Source organism: Hemitrygon akajei, chromosome 24 (genome assembly GCF_048418815.1).
Source record: "Hemitrygon akajei chromosome 24, sHemAka1.3, whole genome shotgun sequence".
NCBI classification, from domain to species: domain Eukaryota; kingdom Metazoa; phylum Chordata; class Chondrichthyes; order Myliobatiformes; family Dasyatidae; genus Hemitrygon; species Hemitrygon akajei.
In genome coordinates, this window is record NC_133147.1 from 14,426,385 (window position 1) to 14,446,161 (window position 19,777).

General features: G+C 45.8%; 1 protein-coding gene across 5 annotated transcripts in view; it reads right to left on the reverse strand.

Moving 5' to 3' along the window:
• The window catches only part of pacrg (PARK2 co-regulated), a 448,472-nt gene that overhangs the window by 194,417 nt on the left and 234,278 nt on the right, over positions 1 to 19,777 (reverse strand). The window contains exon 1 of one of the 5 annotated variants that reach the window (XM_073028377.1): positions 16,926 to 17,192. The exons of 3 other annotated variants lie outside the window; for them this stretch is intronic. In XM_073028377.1, coding sequence (XP_072884478.1) covers positions 16,926 to 17,081 — 156 coding nt within the window. In that variant the 5' untranslated portion in view covers positions 17,082 to 17,192. Of the gene's footprint in view, positions 1 to 16,895; positions 17,193 to 19,777 lie in introns of those variants that run through there. One more of the 5 variants, XM_073028376.1, reaches the window with a different exon arrangement.

Here is a 19,777-nt window from a genome sequence, read left to right on the forward strand (position 1 = left end):
CCTTGTGAATTTTCCTCCAGCACTTCCCTGTCCTTGTGAATTTTCCTCCAGCACTTCCCTCTCTTTGTGAATTTTCCTCCAGCACTTCCCCGTCCTTGTGAATTTTCCTCCAGCACTTCCCTGTCCTTGTGAATTTTCCTCCAGCACTTCCCTGTCCTTGTGAATTTTCCTCCAGCACTTCCCTCTCTTTGTGAATTTTCCTCCAGCACTTCCCTGTCCTTGTGAATTTTCCATCCAGCACTTCCCTGTCCTTGTGAATTTTCCTCCAGCACTTCCCTGTCCTTGTGAATTTTCCTCCAGTATTTATCCAATCCCTCTTTAGAAGCTATTGCAAACTGAATTCATTTTGAATTCTTCCACACCTCTTTTCAGCCTTTAGGCTTTGTATTGCCAACTTTATAATTTGCTTGTAGCTTCTAGAAGCAGCAGCACTACACCACAGTACAGGCCTTTCAGCCCACGATGTTGACCCATCACTTACTCTCCTCCATTGATGGTACCTGGCCTGCTGAGCTCTTCCAGCATTTTCACACTTCAAAGTGACAGTAAATTTTATTATCAAAGTACACATATGTCACTATATACAACTCAGAGATTCAATTTCTTGTGAGCATACTCAATAAATCCATAATAGAATAATAACCTTAACAGAATTATTGGAAGACTACACTAACTCGGGCGCTCAACCAGTGTGCAAAAGACAACAAACCGTGCAAGTATAAAAAATAAATAATAATAAATAAATAAATAGACAGATAAACAACTAAATAAATAAATAAATAAATAATATTGAGAACATGAGATGAAGAGTCCTTGAAAGTGAGTCCATTGGTTGTGGGAACATTTCAATGATGGGGCAAGTGAAGTTGAGTGTCTGATGGCTGAGGGGTAGTAACTGTTCCTGAAGCTGGTGGTGTGAGTCCTATACATTCTTCCTGATGGTAGCCCGCAGAAGAGAGCATCTCTTGGGTAGTGAAGGTCGTTCATAATGGACGCCGCTTTCCTATGACAGTGTTTCATGTAGATGTGCTCAATGGTTGGGAGGGCCTAACACATGAAGGACTGGGCTGTATCCACTACATTTTGTGGGATTTTCCATTCAAGGGCATTGGTGTTTCCATACCAGGCTGTGATGCAGCCAGTCTATACACTCTCCGCTAGACACTTGCGTTGTTTTGGATTTCCAGCATCTGCAGAATTGCCTGTGTTTTTGAATTGCTGCCCGAACGCATAGTCCCTTCGAGGGAAGTCTACCCTGAAGAAGTTTAAATCTTCTCTTTGATGGATCTTCAGTGAAACCGCTGCTCGTTCTCTGTGATCGCTGCTGTCCTCCAACTCTTCGACCACGTGCTCACCCAGACTCGCCTCTCCGCTCACTTGTACTCTTTGCCCTCTTCATACCTCCCCATGCCTTCTTCCTCTGGCTTCCTTTCCAGCGCTGATAAAGGGTGTCATCCCAATACGTCTTATCGGGAGATGCTACCCACGTTGTTAAGTTACTCCAGCATTTTCTATGTGTTACTCAGGATTTGTTTTGGCTCCTAGCAGTTTCGACAGCGTTACTTTTTCTGAATTGGATCCATAAGGTTGTTATAGTCATGGGTGGTAGTGGGGACAAGCTCCCATTTCCTAGTAAATACTCCCAGTGGTGTGTGGCTCAAGACTAATGTAACAGTTTCTTCCCCCAAGCTATCAGACTCCTCAATACCCAGAGCCTGGACTGACACCTTGCCCTATTGTCCTGTTTATTATTTATTGTAATGCTTGCACTGTTTTGTGCACTTTATGCAGTCCTGTGTAGGTCTGTAGTCTAGTGTAGCTTTCTCTGTGTTGTGTTTTTTTACATAGTTCAGTCTAGTTTTTGTACTGTGTCATGTAACACCATGGTCCTGAAAAACGTTCTCTCATTTTTACCATGTATTGTACCAGCAGTTATGGTCGAAATGACAACAAAAGTGACTTGACTTGACTTGAAATACCCACTCACAACCCTCTCCTGGCCTTCATGAGCGGTTTAGCTATTAAGCCTGGTGGAACCATTTTCTACTGACATGAGAAGGGGCAAAGGTGGTTTACTGGTGCCTTGAAACCAGTTGCTTTGGGCAGATGGGGGGCCGTGGTTGGCAGCTCAAACCTTGCTGCCTTGCGGTTACTCCCGCTCAAGGGGAAGGCTTTGGGAGTAAGCCCCGAGGGGAAAATCCAGAGCGGGAGTCCCTAAGGCAGTCCTATGTTGAGGTCAAAACTTACTGGAAATTCCTGCAACCCAGATGGTACCAAACTGTATCGGTCTCTGCCGTTCCTTTAGGCTCTTCAGATGTGTGGAGAGGGGGAGCTTCCTACATGGACAACAGCTTGCTCTCCATATCGTACTGCCCTGGCCTGCTTATCTAGACAGCTAGGACACAACATCCATGGTCGACCCTGACTGATGCAGGCTTCACTCTTTCTGAAGATCATGCAGTCCACTTGGTTCAGGAAGCCGGCTGTCAGCATCAGCGGGGTTAAACTAGGCTGGTTGCATCCTTTCTGCTAATAAGCCAACTAAGGCACAAGGAGTAAATCGACCCAGAGTTGCAAATGTCCGACACTCGTGTGATAATGCTTATCGCTTCCACGGCTTTTGGGAATTATAAGCATAATTACAAGAGGATCCTCAATGTTCAAAGTAAATTTATTATCAAAGTACATCTATGCCACCACATAGAACCCTGAGATTCAATTTCTTGTGGGAATACTCAATAAATCTATAGAATAACAGCTATAAAAGAATCAGAATCAGGTTTATTATCACCGGCGTGTGATGTGAAATTTGTTAACTTAGCAGCAGCAGCAGTTCAATGCAACACATAATCTAGCAGAGAGAGAGAAAATAATAATAATAAATAAAATAAAACATAATAATAAATAAACAATAAATTAATTACGTATATTGAATACATTTTTTTAAAGGTGCAAAAACAGAAATACTGTATATTAAGAAAAAAGAGTTCGTGTCCAAGGCTTCAATGTCCATTTAGGAATCGGATGGCAGAGGGGACGAAGCTGTTCCTGAAAGACTGCACCAGCTGGGACTTTCAACCAGAGTGCAGAAGACAACAAACTTTGCAAATGCAAAAAGAAGAAGCAATAATAATAAATAAACAAGCGATAAATATTAAGAACAGGAAAGCTTTAGACGAAGAGTCAAATGTTGGCCCCAGATCTTAATGGCTCAGTCATTGGAGGACACTCAGTCTCCTTGGTTTTGCTGCTCTGTGTTTTGCTGACTTCGTCTCTTCACTTTCTCCGTGCTGTGGGATTTTGCCACTTAAATAAGACAGGCCACTATGAATCATAGACTCAATCTATTTAGGTACAAATGTCTCACGAGACATTCAGCGTAAAGTCTTCCTGGGTTCAATCTTGGCTCTGTCACAATGTGATCACTGTGCCTTCAATTTGCTAACGTCGCTAGACTTCTTTTTCTGTGGAGAATAGAGAGGAGTGGAATAGTGTGGACTGGTAGCGTAGTGGTTAGTACAATCACTTAACAGTGCCATTGAACACCATTTGGAGTTCAATTACCACTGCTCTCCATAAGGAGTTTGTAACCGCATGGATCTCTTCTGGTTGCTGTTATTTGTTTCTGTAAATGCCGCCTGACCTGCTGAGCTCCTCCAGCATTTTGTGCATGTTCCTAAATATTTATCCCTTCTGCCACCAGCAGATCATGAATGCAGTGCATGTACTTCTATGTTGTTACAGCTCGAGAAGAACAAAACAGCACACTCTAAATACTGGTGGAACTCAATAGGTCAGGCAGAATCTATGGATATAGATGACTGAGCACCGAGATAGCCACTCGGCCTTGTAAAAAAACAAGGGTTGAGTCTGGAACGTTCATACTGTGACCTGGTTAATTTGAAAGGAGACCAATCCTTACACCACGCACTAGACAAGAATGGCTTACTGTCTGGTGTGACAAGCTATGAAATGAAAATACATTGCCGATGTTTTGGGCCAAGACTCCTCTTCAGGACTGAGAATGAAGGGGGAAGACGCCAGAATAAAAAGGTGGGGTGGGGGTGGGGGGGAGGAGGACAGCAGGAAAGTGATAGGTGAAGCCAGGTGCGTGGGAAAGGTCAAGGGCTGGAGAGGAAGGAATCTGTTGGGAGAGGAGAGTGGACCATAGGAGGAAGAGAAGGAGGAGGGGACCCAGGGGGAAGTAATAGGCAGGCGAGGAGAGCTAATTGGTCAGAGTGGGGAATAGAAGAAGGAGGGGAGAAGTTTGTTCACCGGAAGGAGTGATCGATATTCATGTGATCAGGTTGGAGGCTACCCAGATGGTGTTGCTCCTTCACCCGGATGGTGGCCTCATCTTGGCACAAGGGGAGGCCATGGACTGACACGTCGGAACAGGAATGGGAATTGGAATGAAAATGCTTGGCCACAGATGGGCTGGAATGCACCACCAGCAGGCTCCCCTCCAAAGGCACACCATTCCAACTTGCAGGCAGGCACGTTGCCACCCCTCCAATGTCCATCCTTGAACTCCATCCCCAGCAGCACCGTGGAAGCACCTTCACCAGGAGACAGTGGGTCAAGAAGGGTCTCTCCACCTGGCCAAGGGCAACGAGAGCCTGCCGTACCAGTAATGCCCATCTCCTATAAAGAAATGAAGCCATCACAGGGGGACATGGTGACGAAGAAGATGCTTCATCAGTCAGGGTGTTGCCTGGACGATTTGGGACCGTGAGTGGCAATCTCTTTGAAACTTCTCACTGCCTCTGTAAAACAGACAGCACTCACCTTGGGCAGTCTCTTTAATCTCCTCTCCAACTGAGCAGAAGGTACACTTTAATTCCCATTCCCATTCCAACACATCAGTCCGCGGCCTCCTCTTGTGCCAAGGTGAGGTCACCCTCGGGCTGACCTTATATTCCGTCTGGGTAGCCTCCAGCCTGATGGCATGAATCAATTTCTCCTTCCGGTAAAAAAAAATCCTTCCCCCTCCCCTCTTCCTTTATTCCCCACCCTGGCCTTTTACCTCTTCTCACCTGCCTATCACCGCCCCTTGGGTCCACTCCTCCTTACTTTTCTCCTATGGTCCACTGTCCTCCCCTATTAGGCTAGGACTTTGTTCTTTGGAGTGTAGGAGAGTGAGGAGTGACTTTGTAGAGGCGTAGGTATAAAATCATGACTGTTATAGAGAGGGTGAATACATAGGGTCTCTTCCCAGGGAAAGGGAATCAAAAACTCAGGAGCATCGGTTTAGGGAAGAGGGAGTAGATCTGTAAGAAATCTGAGGAGCAACTTCTTCTCGTGTTTAGGACAATGTGAATATTGGTTACTCGGGCTGAGGCGTTTGATGTTGAGGTGCTCGCTGAGCTTGCACACGTTTCATCACCAGTCGAGGTGACATCCTCAGTGCGCAGCTGTTGGTGTTTCTCTCTGGGAGTGCTTGCGTTTATCTTGGCCTCCGTTCACTTCAAATTCAAAGGTCAACTGAAAGGGTAGCCAATCAGGACCAAGGCAAGCGAACACGCAAGACACGTGTGAAGGCCAGAAGTTGGACTTGGACGTCAGAGGCTATTTGAGGCGCACACCACTGGGAGCATTTAATAGGTAGTGGGAGTGTATCGGCATTACCACCCCTGGCTATAACAACTATATGAACAGCTGCTGTATATCACAAGTCCTGGTTATGCCACCATTGATGCCAGGCAGACAAACTCTGAAGAGTATTGATGATGTTTGGGTGTAAAAACACTGCGTAGAAGAAGACAATGGTAAATCATTTCTGTGGAAGAATTTGTCAAGAACAATCATGGTCATGGAAAGACCACGACTGCCTATGTCATATGACACGGCACATAATGATGACGTCATACGACATTGCAGATAATGATGATGTCATACAACACGGCACATAGCCTAAGTTGGTGCAGTCTTTCATTGGTCAGTTATGGTTATTATTCTATGGATTTATTGAATTTGCCAGCAACAGAATGAATCTCAGGGTTGTATATGATGACAAATAAATACATTGTTTTACTTTGAATTTTGAACTTTGATATTGGAAAGGCCTAGATAGAATATACCTGGAGAGGCTGCTTCCGATAGCAGGATAGTCTAGGATCAGAGGCCACAGCCTCTGAATAAACGAATGTCCCTTTAGAACAGAGATGGAGAGGAATTTCATTAGCCAGAGGGTGGTAAATCTGTGGAATTCATCACCATAGATAGCTGTAGAGGCCAAATCACTGGGTGGTTGATAGGTCCTTGATTAGTCAAGACATCAAAGGTTACAGGGAGAAGGCAAGAGAATGGGGTTGAGAGGGAAAATTATCAAATGGCGGAGCAGACATGACGGGCTAAAATGGGCTTAACTCTGCTCCTGTGTCTTATGATCTTTTGGCCTAAAAATTCAATAGTTCTCTGCAGATCCCACAGGATCCTTGTTTCAAGTCCAGTCAAGTCAAGTTCATTTTCATTTAACTATATACATGCATACCACCAAACAAGACAACATTTCTCAAGACCAGGGTGTAAAGCACCATATTATCATAACACACAGTAACTTAGGAAAGTAAGAATTAAATCTACACATGAATTACACATTGATAAACAAATTTAACTGCATAAATTAAATATTGTAAGGTACAGAACAGATTAACCGGTGACACTTTGAATGCAATGCAACAGGGAGTTCAGAACCCTAATGGCCTGAGGGAAGAAGCTGTTCCCATCCTGACCGTCCTTGTCTTTATGCATCGGAGTCTCCTGCCTGATGGTAGAAAGTCAAAGAGGATGCTGGATAGATGGGTGGGATCCTTGATAACACTGAGGACTTGGCTTTCCTGATAAGTGTCCCCGATGGATAGCAGGGGGACCCCTATGATCCACTCGGCCGTTCTCCCAGTCCTTTGTAGGGACTTCCGATTCGATGCTCGGCTGCTCCCGCGCCAGAAAGAGATGCAACTTGTCAGGATGCTCTCAATGGTGCTCCTGTAAAACCCGATTTACAAAGGATGGCCAAAGGCTTCTTGCCGAGTGGTGTGAAGATAGCTTTTACAGCTGATTAATCTGTCACCATTTTCACTCTGATGGGCGTTGCTGTAAACATCTCACATCCCCGCGGAACGCGGCTAAGCACATGGGTAACACTCCAGCTTACTGAAGTTAAGAATGAGAGACAATGAACTGAACTGTTATGTCACTGACCTAATTCTCCCATGTGATCCATAATTACGTATCAGTGAATAAGCTGTCTGAACAATTAGTGTCCTGCACAGAACACACTTGTATAGATTTGGCAGATCGGTGTAAACTGAAACTCTGCGTTCGTCTGATTAAATTAGGAAAAATACAAAAATAATTGCCTAGGGTCAAAAATTAGAACCGGGCTGGTGCACGTTTAACTCTGCAGATACTGGAAATCCAGAGTAACACACACAAAATGCTGGAGGGCTCAGCAGATCAGGGAGCATCTGGGGAAGTGAATAAACAGTCGGCATTTCGGGCCGAGTCCCTCCTTCAGGACTAGAAAGGAAGGGGGGAAATGGCCATTATAAGAGGGTGGGCAGGAGGAGAAGAGGTACAAGCTGGCAGGTGATAGGTGAAGCCGGGTGAGGGGCAAAGTAGGTGGGTGCGGGCGAGGGGATGAGGTAAGAAGCTGGGACGTGATAGGTGGAAGATGTAAAGGGCTGAAGAAGAAGGAATCTGATAGGAGAGGAGAGTGGACCATGGGAGAAAGGGAAGGAGGAGGGACACCAGAAGGACGTGATGGCAGAAAAGGAGAAGAGAAGAGGGAGCCAAAATGGGGAAAGGAAAATAAGAGAAGGGGGAGGAGGGAAGTTAGAGAAATCAGTGTTCATACTGTCAGGTTGTAGGTTACTCTGACAAAATATGAGGTGCTGCTCCTCCAACCTTAGAGATGACTCCTCGTGGAAGTAGAGGAGGCCATGGACTGACATATTGGAATGGGAATGGGGAGTGGAATTAAAATGATTAGGAAATCCTGCCTCTTGCACTTGGAGTGAAGTTGCTGGTCTCAAAAAGGTTTCAAACTCCCAATAAGTCATTTTTGCAATTCATTTCACTTGTCACCTGTCTCTGCAAAGTTCAAAGTTCAAAGTACATTTATTATCAAAGTGTGTATACATTATACAGCCTCGAGATTTGTCTCCTCACAGGCAGCCACAGATCAAAGAAACCCAAAAGAACCCAGATGAAAAGGAACGCCCAATGTGGAGAGCGTTCCGACCGGCTGCATCACCGTCTGATATGGGGTTGGGGCTCTGGCACAGGATCGAAGTAAGCGGCAGAGAGCTGTAAACTTAGTCAGCTCCATCTTGGGTACTAGCCTCTGTAGCATCCAGGTCATCTTTGAGGAGAGGTGCCTCAAAAAAGCGGCATCCAAGATTAAAGACCCCCCCCCTCCGCCCGCCCCCATCATGAGGTCATGCCCTGTTCTCATTGCAACCACCAGGGAGGAGGTACAGAAGCCTGAAGACACACACTCAGTGATTCAGGAACAGCTTCTTCCCCTCTGCCATCTCGATTTCTGAATGGACAATGAACCATGAAAGCTACCTTGCTACTTATTTTAGTTTCTATCTTTGCACTACTTATTTTATATACGTATATATTTACTGTAATTCACAGTTTTTTTCCCCCTCTATTATTATGCTTTGCATGGTACTGCTGCCGCAAGCTTAACAAATTTCAGGACATATGCCGGTGACATTAAACCTGATTCTGATTCTGGTGTACAGAGAGAGGAAAAAAACAAACCGTGCAAACAATAAAAGTAAGCAAATAGCTTTCTGAATAAAAGTCCACCCCAAGATAGAACAGCATAAGCTAAATATTGACAGGACAGTTCCTTCAAATATTGACATTTTCAATTAAACAGCTCGTCCTTTGAGCAGTTGACTGCGTTTGTTTTACAGAATGCATCAGCTGGCTCTCCTGCTGATCAGGAGAACATCTCTGACTGGTGCCTATCATTCAGACATCTCGTAAACAAGATAAAGGGACCATTATTGCTTGGATCTGCTCGGTGGTGGGGGGGGGGGGGTGGAAATGGCACTTTCGCTGACTCCAGGTCCCTTTTTTGTTGTGCGCAGAGTGCGTTAGTCAGGCCGTGAACTACAGCACACACCGCAAAGCGCAGAAACTTGCCAGATTCGTCACAGGAAGGCAGCCAACGTCAAATCATTTACCTACTCATCGATAGATGTTAACTTGCCAAGTCCAATTGCTCATTAACCCAGCCGGCAGCTCTCAGTGTAACTAAGAGAAAGAGCGCTGGTAAGGTGCAGTAAATTCTGAAAGGCTGCCATCTGTTGCCCACCCCTGACTGCCCTTGGGAAGGTGGACCTTCCTGATGGCTGAATGCTGACTGAGTCCGGTTAAGAATAAGTCACATTTCCACAGGTCTGGAGATGAGGGGTTATACAGCATGGAAGCAGTTCATTTGGCCTGTCTTGTTCCCGCTGACCGGCTAAGCCAGTCCCGCATTTGGCCCATATCACTTTAAACCAGGGGTTCCCAACCTGGAGTCCAATTTGGATGGTGGCCCAGGTAGACTGGAAAGGCAGCATGTGGGTACCGGAGACGAGGGTCGGGCCAATTTCACCACATTTACTCCTCTCTCCGTGACACCAAGGTTGTGAGACAGCTCCGGCTGCTCTGGGCCTCACGTCTGCAAACTTTGCCATGATTCGCCCCTCTGTGAGATGAATTGAGGCTGAGGCTGTGGGCCTACTCCAGCTGTCCCGGGCTTCTGGTTCATGGAGTCACTTCCGTTCTGAACTCTGTTGCTTTCTCTTATTTGTGCTTCTCTCTCTCTTTCCCTCCCTCCCTCCATCCCTCTCTCCCTCCCTCTCTCTCTCTCCCCCTCCACATTGGGTGTTGGTCTTTTTAAAATTTTGTTCCCTTTGGGTTTCCTGTTTCACAGTTCCCTGTAAGCGGACCAATCTCAAGGATGTATAATTTAGATGTACTTTGATAATAAATGTACTTTGAACTCTTTGATTAATGTTAGGGGGCCATGGTATGAAAAAGATTGGGAACCCCTGCTTTAAACCTTTGCTAATCCATGCACCTGTCAAACCGTGTTAGGAGTGTTATTGATGTCCCTGCCTCTATCACTTCCTCGGGCAACCTGTCCCATTTCCCGGCGCCCTCTGGTGAAGAAGTTTAAAGCTTTTCTTCTCTCGTCCTAAATCTGTGTCCTCCTGTTAATAGGGTTGTTTCACCAAGCCAGGAAGTTAGATCGCAAACGTTTCGTCAACAGTCGAGGTGACATCAGTGCGCAGCTGAGCGTTATTTCTGCCAAGTGCTCGCGTTTGGGTTGGTCCGACCCGTCGTTCTGATTGGTTGGCTGTCGCACTGGTCGCCAATCTCTGCTGGCTCCTGGCCAACCAGATGGCTGAGGGATCTCCGCTGGCCCGTATCCCTGGTTATCGGTCGCTGTCGACGTCAGTTTCTCGGACATCCGTGGCTCACACCTCGGCCCAGATCCCCGAATTTAGGTTCGTAAGTTGCATCCAGTTCAATGTGCTTGTCTATAGGGTCTTCCATTGAGATCCAAGCTTCCAAGAATACTCTTGATTTCTTGTTTTGTGCTTTTAATTCCCTTTCGTTGAGAAAAGAATTATGCGTGTTCGCAAACATGAGAAAATCTGCAGATGCTGGAAATCCAAAGCAACACACATACAAAATGCTGGAGGAACTCAGCAGGCCGGGCAGCATTAATGAAAAGAGTAAACAGTCAATGTTTCAGGCCAAAACCCTTCATCTGGACCTGAAGAAGAGACTTGGCACAAACTGTCAACTTTTCCACTTCGGTGCTGCCCGACAAGTTGAATTCCTCCAGCATTGTGTGTGTGTGTGTGTGTGTGTGTGTGTGTGAGAGTGTGTGTGTGTGTGTGTGTGTGTGTGTGTGTGTGTGTGTGTGTGTGTGTGTGTGTGTGTGTGTGTGTGTGTGTGTGTGTGTGTGTGTATTCATCTTGTTTATGCTCCTCATGATTTTTTCTGCCTGTCTAAGGTCAACCCTCTGTCGCTAACATTCCAAGGAATAAAATCCAAGTCTGCCTCAACTCTGCCTGTAACGTAGAGCCTTGAGCCCTGGCAGCTTCCTTGAAAATCTTTCTTGCACTCTTTCCAGCTTAGTGATGTCTTTCCTGCAACAGTGTGGCTAAAACTGCACACAGTACCTCAGACGTACAGTACGTGCTTTGAAATTCACTGCTAAACAACCACACTGCACATGCTGATCAGAATATTAGCACTGGGCACTTCACCCCTAGAATTCAGAATCAAAATCAGGTTTAATATTATTGCCATATGTTGTGAATTGTGTTGTTAAGTGGCAGCAGTACATAATATTGGAGAAAAAAACTGTGGATTACAGTAAAAAATATATATAGTGTATATATTGAATAGTTAAATTAAATAAGCAGTGCAAAAATAGAAATAAAAAAGTAGTGAGGTAGTGTTCATGGGTTCAATGTCCATTCAGAAATCGGATGGCAGAGGACAAGAAGCTGTTTCTGAATCGTTGAGTGTGTGCCTTCAGGCTCCTGTACCTCCTTCCTGATGGTAGTAATGAGAAGAGGGGCCTTCAGGCTCCTGTACCTCCTCCCTGATGGTAGTAATGAGAAGAGGGGTCTTCAGGCTCCTGTACCTCCTCCCTGATGGTAGTAATGAGAAGAGGGGTCTTCAAGCTCTTGTACCTCCTTCCTGATGGTAGTAATGAGAAGAGGGGTCTTCAGGCTCCTGTACCTCCTCCCTGATGGTAGTAATGAGAAGAGGGGCCTTCAAGCTCTTGTACCTCCTTCCTGATGGTAGTAATGAGAAGAGGGGCCTTCAGGCTCCTGTACCTCCTCCCTGATGGTAGTAATGAGAAGAGGGGTCTTCAGGCTCCTGTACCTCCTTCCTGATGGTAGTAATGAGAAGAGGGGTCTTCAGGCTCCTGTACCTCCTCCCTGATGGTAGTAATGAGAAGAGGGCATGTCCTGGGTGATGAGGAGTTGTTAATGGCGGACGCTGCCTTTTTGAGGCTCTCGCGCTTGAAGATGTCCTGGATTCTACAGAGACTAGTGCCTGTGATGCAGCTGACAAAGTTTACAGCTCTCCGCACCTTATTTCAGTCCTGTCCAGTTACACCCCCCAACCCCTGCCCCCATACCAGACGGTGATGCAGCCAGTTAGAATGCTCTCCATTGTACATTTCTGGACATTTTCGAGTGGTTTTGGAGGCATTTCAAATCTTCTCAAACTGCTAATGAACTATATCCGACTTCAGTATGACTGAATTAACTTCAGTAGCACTGAAAATGAAGGCAGAAGTACTGATGTAAGTATGTAATATCAGTCCTGGCCCAAAATGTCGACCGTTTACTCCCCTCTATAGGTGCTGCCTATCTGGCTAAGCTCTTCCAGGTGTGTGTGTGTGTGTGTGTGTGTGTGTGTGTGTGTGTGTGTGTGTGTGTGTGTGTGTGTGTGTGTGTGTGTGTGTGTGTGTGTGTGTGTGTGTGTGTGTGTGTGTGTGTGTCTGTGTGTCTGTGTGTGTGAGTGTGTGAGTGTGTGTGTGTGCGTGTGCGTGTGTGTGTGAGTGTGTGAGTGTGCGTGTGTGTGTGTGTGTGTGTGGTGTGTGTGTGTGTGTGTGTGTGTGTGTGTGTGAGTGTGTGAGTGTGTGTGTGTGTGTGTGTGTGAGTGTGTGAGTGTGTGTGTGTGTGTGCATGCGTGCGTGCGTGAGTGCGTGTGTGTGTGTGTGTGTGTGTGCGTGTGCGTGTGCGTGTGCGTGTGCGTGTGCGTGTGTGTGTGCGTGTGTGTGGTGTGTGTGTGTGTGTGTGTGTGAGTGTGTGAGTGTGTGTGTGTGTGTGTGTGTGAGTGTGTGAGTGTGTGTGTGTGTGTGCATGCGTGCGTGCGTGAGTGTGTGTGTGTGTGTGTGTGTGTGTGTGTGCGTGTGCGTGTGCGTGTGCGTGTGCGTGTGTGTGTGCGTGTGCGTGTGCGTGTGCGTGTGCGTGTGTGTGTGTGTGTGTTGCTCCACATTTCCAGCATCTGCAGAATCTCTTGTGCTTGTGACATTTTTAATGCTATTGATTGGGGATGAAATTTTATCGACATCCGAGTGGAAAATTTACCAGCTAGAGGACGCTTGTGAATCAGGTGGGATCTCATGACAAAATGGCGATATCCTTAATAGAGTCTTTTACTTCAGATTTTAATTAACTAATTGAATTTAAATCGCCCCACTTCCACTGTGGGATTTGAACTCCTGTCCAGATCATGAGGACTCACCAACTACAATACATTAATCAGTTGCCACTGCTGCCTGACTATATTGAAAGCAAGTGGCTCAGGAGGCGATAGAAGGGCAGCAGTTCTACAAAAAACGCAATATTTTATGTGTTATGTGATTAAATTCCTTCTGAAAGCTAATTGTTTGTCTTGTTTGGTATTCACCAATTTGCGACAATTGGAGGAAAGAATAGGGAGGATGCCGGAAGTCGTTTTTTTAACAGAGTGGTGGGTGCATGGAATGTGATACCAGGAGTGTCATTAGAGGCAGATACAGAGTTCAAAGTTCAAAGTAAAGTTTATTATCAAAGTGTATATATATGTCACCATATACAATCCTGACATTGATCTTCCTGTGCAGATCTATAGAATAGCAACTATAACAGGATCAATGAAAGATCAACCAGACTGCAGAAGACAACAAGCTGTGCAAATGCAAAGATAAATAAGTAGCAATAAATGAAATAATGGGATAGAAAATCCTTAAAGTGAGATCATTGGTTGTGGGAACGTCTGAATGGATAGGCAAGTGAGTGTAGTCATCCACTGCTACTCGAGAGGCTGGTGGCTGAGGCGTAGCAACTGTTCTTGTGCTGGTGCAAGTCCTGAGGCTTTTAAACTTTCTACCTGATGGCAGCAGTGAGAAGGGAGCGTGACCTGTGTGGTGGAGGTCTTGGATGATGGATGCTGCTTTCCTACCACGGCATTTCATGTAGATATGCTCAGTGGTGGGGAGGGTTTACTGGGCCGAACCCACTACTTTTTGTAGGATTGTCCATTGAAAGGCATTGATGCTCCCATATCGGTCTGTGACACAGCCAGTCAATACACCCTCCACTGCACATCTGTAGAAGTTCGGCAAAGTTTTAGATGTCATTTCAAATCTCCACGGACTCCTAAGGAAGTAGAGGTGCTGCCATGCTTTCTTCGCAATTGCACTTACTTCCTGGGTCTAGGACAGATCCTCTGAGATAGTAACTCCCAGGAATTTAAAGTTGCTAACCTTCTCTCATGAGGACTGGCTCATGCACCTCTGGTTTCCCTCTCCTGAAGTCTATAATCATTAGAGACATTTAGGAGACTCTTGGATTGGCATATGAATGATGGAGAAATGGAGGGCTATGTGAAGGGAAAGATTAAACCGTAATAAGGCATAAGCACAAAATTAGGCCATTTGGTCCATCGAGTCTGCTCCACCATTCAATCATGGCCGATCCTCTTTTCCCCTCGTCAGTTCCACTCCCCCATAACCGTTGATACACTGATCTTGGAGTAGCTTTAAAGGCAGGTGCAACACATTGTGTGCTGAAGGACCAGCACAGGCAATGTATTCTCCTGTGCTCTAAGTTTTCATATCGGGTTAGACAATAAAAGTCAGTGGTGACTCGGAATCAGAGTCAGGTTTAATATCACCGGCATATGTCGTGAAAATTGCCACCGACCCTAATCCTACCCCAACCTTATTTCTAAATCTGGCCATCACACCCCCACCACCCTTGCCTAGACACTCCTACACCTGAGCGGTCATTCCCTCCCCCCCACCGACACCAGACGTAAGTAATAACCCCATCACTGTAGCATATTCATAACCATAAACTTTAAAATTTGAGTAAGGTGGAGGAAGATCCCCATAAAGGTGAGTGTTGGATCGGGTTAATGAAGTGGCAGGGTCGCGTGGCACTGAATCTCAAGTAATTTTCCCACTGCCCACATAACAATATCTACTACTGCCACGTATTGCCTTCCAGTATCTGTCTCTGTGTCCCCCATCGTCTCTCATCTCACCAAGTTCTACCCGTCACTACCAGCCCCTGTCTCATTGGTTATCTCCCCTCTACACGCTCAGTGCTGAAACAAAACTTTGCCTGTCTCTTGCCTCAGCAGATGCTGCCTGAACCATTGAGAACCTCCAGCAGTGTTTCTTTTTCACGTAGTGAAATTTCCTTCTTATTTTTATCTTGATGCATGTCCAACCTCTGCCTTAAATATACCCAATGACTTGGCCTATGGCAACGAATTCCACAGATTCACCACCCTCTAGCTAAAGAGAATTCTCCTCATCTCCGTTCTAAATGGAGGTCCCTCTATTCTGAAGCTGTGTCCTCTGGTCTTAGACTCCCCCCCCCTCCCCATAGGAAACATCCTTTCCACATCCACTCTATCGAGGCCTTTCAACATTTGATAGGTTTCAATGTGGTCACCCCTTATTCTTCCTTAGATTTGGGGCTGAGAACTGCACAGGAATGAAGAAGGAAATGATATTGAGAAAAATCTGATTCTCCCCCTCATAACTCAGTGCAATTTAAGAGGATTAGAGGGAAGTATCTACTCTTCACAAATGTCAAAGCAGGTGACAATACGTTTCTCTGAGCTGAACTCCGTCATCGGATTGATTAATACCAGGTGACCAAAGAACACAGAATAGTATAGCACAGGAACAGGCTCCTCAGCCCACAAGATAGCTTCAAACTCATTAAACTAGCAATTCAGTGCTTACCAAACTAATCCTGTCACAGTTGTATAATCAGATGGGTTGTTCAGAGCAAAAAGACCCAAACCAATTCGAGTTATGCACACAAAATGCTGGAGGAACTCAACAGGCCAGGCAGCATCTATGGATAGGAGTAAACAGTCAACGTTTTGGTCCGAGACTCTTCATCAAGACTGAAAACTGGTCTCGGCTTAACCTATCGACTGCCTACACTTTTCCATAGATGCTGCCCGGCCCGTTGAGTTCCTCCAGCATTTTGTGTGTGTTTCTTTCATTTCCAGCATCTTCTCTTGTTTACGATTAAACCAATTCGAGTGTCCAGGAGATGTGGTAATATGTGTACAAGCACAACAAAGCAACTTAAGCCTAATTTATTATTATAAAACAGAAGGTGCAAATAAATCACACTAAATACTACAAAGTAAGTTACAAAGATTTCCACAAGATTTCAGGGCTTATGATTCTCATCCTCCAGGTGATTGTTATCATTGTTGGGGGTCTTGATTGCCACTGGTGTTGGAGGAGACCCCAGATTCCAACTCATGAAATAACCCCGGGTCTATCCTAGGCACCTATTGATCACAATTGTTCAGTCTAGGTGAAGTTCCAGGAACTGAGGGAAGGGTGCCTCAAGAAATAGGGGTTCAATTGACCAGCATTGAGACACACGCAGAGACTGATAAACTGTCTGATCATTTGTTCGCATGCCACGAACTCAGCATTGTTTCTTTTATTTAAATAACAGACATCCTGAAGCCACTGGTGCCTGAGGCCAAAAAAGACTCCAGCCGCTACCAGCAAAGGTTAGACTTTAACAATCCAACAGTACTTAACTTCTACAGACACCTTGACACTTTACATGCTGAGAGCTTGCAAAGAGTTAAATTGTCACTTGGAACTATTCAGATTTTCATCCAATATTTCATAAAATGTTAATATACAACAACACAGGCTGTCTACACATTTCAAATTCCTTGGTGCCAAGCTCTCTGAGGACCTAACCTGGTCCAAACATATTGCAGCAGCTATAAAGAAGGCACAACAGTGGCTGTACTTCATTAGGAGTTTGAGGAGATTTGGTTTGTCATCTAAAACACGCGAAAATTCCTACCGATGAATCGTGGAGAGCATTCTGACTCACCGCATCACCGTCTGGTATGGGAGGGGGCGCTACTGCACTGGATCGTAAGAAGCCACAAGAAGTTGTAAAGTTAGTCAGCTCCTTCACGGGCACCAGTCTCCGGAGCATCCAGGACATTTTCAAGGAGCGGTGCTTCAGAAAAGCAGCGTCCATCATTAAGGACCCGACCACCCAGGACAGGCCCTCTTCTCATTGTTACTATCAGGACAGAGGTACAGGAGCCTGAAGGCCCACACTCAATGATTCAGGAACAGCTTCTTCCCCTCTGTGCCCAATTTCTGAATGGACATTGAACCCATCAACACTACTGCACTACTTTTTTTTATTATTTCTGTTTGTGCACTACTATTTTTAAATTTAACTATTTAATATACATATATATATTTACTGTAATTCAGTTTTTTCTCTGCATTTGTCATGTATATTACATTTTACTGCTGCTGCTAAGCTAACAAACTTTACAACATACGCCGGTGATATTAAACCTCATTCTGATTCTACATCTTATGGAAGTTAATAATTTCAAAGAGCAATCCAACGGCTGTAAAAATCCTCTGGCCTATTCGAACGCTGAGTAAGGTGGTTTCTCTCTGGTCTCCGACAGCTAATATTTATTTTTCTGTCAAAAGTCACTGTTGCAATGATTTGATCTGTTCGGACGGTGAGCAAGAGAAGTTTTTCCCGTTGGTGCATGTGACAATAATAAACCAACTTAACTAAAGCAGATGATCTGACAGGCCATATTCAGGGTCCCGACCAAAACGTTGGCTGTTTATTTCCCTGCAGGGATCAAGTTCAAGTTTGAGATGATTGTCACATGACTGTAGCTATCTACAGCCAACGAAACACCGTTCCTCTGGGTTTTTTGTGCACCCACAATATATGCATCACACACAGCACTTGACTGGTTGTCTGCCATACCCGGTGACGACAGAGGCCCTGTGCAGGAGAATCTTTAAAGTGGAAAATCACTGGGAAGTTCCACTCATTCGACCTCTGAAGTCCAGGTCCAGTGGTCCAGGCAGTTGCTACAACTGGGGACTTCCTTGGCTGGCAGCGCCACGAAGAAGTTAATAAAATATAATTCAAAATGCACAAAGAGCAGGGCACAAGCAAGCAGTAAGCAGCTCGCGTTCCTAGTGACGAGACTCTGGTGGTGGTTGGGTATTCATGAGTCTCACAGCCCCTGGGCGGTCCGAGATCTGATACTCCTGTACCTTCTTCCTGATGGCGGTGGGTCAAAGAGATCGTGGGGCGGGTGGCAGGGGTCCTCAACAATGCTTCAGGCCTTACGTATGCAAGTGGTGCCTGTAAATAGACGCTGCCTGACCCTCCAGCATTTTTACCGTTCATTCAGATTTCCATCGTCTGAAGACTCTTGTATCTCTGTCTTGACATGCTGAGCATTTCGAGCATTAGCCTCATCTCAATCCCAGCCTCCTACTATCAGAGATATTCTGCTTGTCCTACCTACTCTTCCTCCACCCTCTCTTCAACATAAAACTAACTTGTTTTCCCTCTTGGAACCGAAACATTAACTCATTTTGATCGTTCCACAAATGTTGCCTGACCTGCCACCCCCCACCGACACATAAAACTTTGGCAAACTTCTAATAGAGAGCATATTGACTGGCCACATCACAGCCTGGTATGGAAACACCAATGCCTACGAACGGAAAACCCTACAAAAAGTAGTGGATTTGGCCCAGTACATCACGGGTAAAGCTCACCCAACTGCTGAGAAAACCTACATGAAATACTGTCAGAGGAAAGCAACATCCTTCAGAGATCCCCACCACCCAGGTCATGTTCTCTTCTTGCTGGTGCACCACCAAGTTCAAGAACAGTTACTACCCCTCAACCATCAGGCTCCTCCAAGAGGACCAAAACCTTGTCATTGGGTTTGGAGGCTTGTGTGCCTCAATGACCCGGAGAGCTATGCTGGCTGGAGTCAGGGCTTTGTGCTTTGGCTCTCAGGAAGGTCACCCAAGTCAAACAGGTCAAAGGGCAGAGGTCAGACTAAGAGTGGTCTACTGGTCCTCCAGGTTCAGAGGTTCAGCTCAGGGCTAACAACCCTGATTGGTCAAACAAAGTTGTTATGGAAACAGCAAAAAAGAATCCTTCTCCATCTATGTGGTACGGTTTTCCTGGGTCTCCACCCAGGACTTGCATGACTGTCAGTAAACAGAGAGGAAACTACTGACATGATGAAGAAAGCTGTGAACGCCGCTAGAGACGGAGAACAGTATTGCAGCGCTAAGTGCCAGCGGCATAACGGGCAAAATAAGAACCATCAAGCTCTTGAACAAAACACAAAAATACAACTGCAGATGCTGTGGATCAAAGAATACGTACACAACGCTGGAAGAACTCAGCAGGTCAGGTAGCATCCGTGAGAAAAGAGTAGCCAACATTTTGGGCCGAGACCCTTCATCAGGAATGGGGGGGAAGAGAGGGCCAAAACTCAGTAATAGAGATAGGGGAGGGGGTAGGGCCTAGAGGCACCAGGTGGAAAACCAATCAGAGGGAAGATAAAGGGGGAGGGGGAGGGGATAAGCATGAAAGAACTGTAGAGATAAAGAAGCAGAAAGTTGAAAGGGGAGAGAGGCAGAGAGGGACCTGGGATAGGGGAAGGGGGAGGGGGAGGGAATTACCGGAAATTGGAGAATTCAATGTTCATACCACCAGGCTGGAGGCTACCCAGACGGTAGATGAGGTGTTGCTCCTCCAACCTGAGTTTGGCCTCATCATGGCAGTAGAGGAGGCCATGTATGGACATATCTAGATGGGAATGAGAGACAGAGTTGAAGTGGGTGGCAACCGGGAGGTCCTGTCTATTGTGACGGACGAAG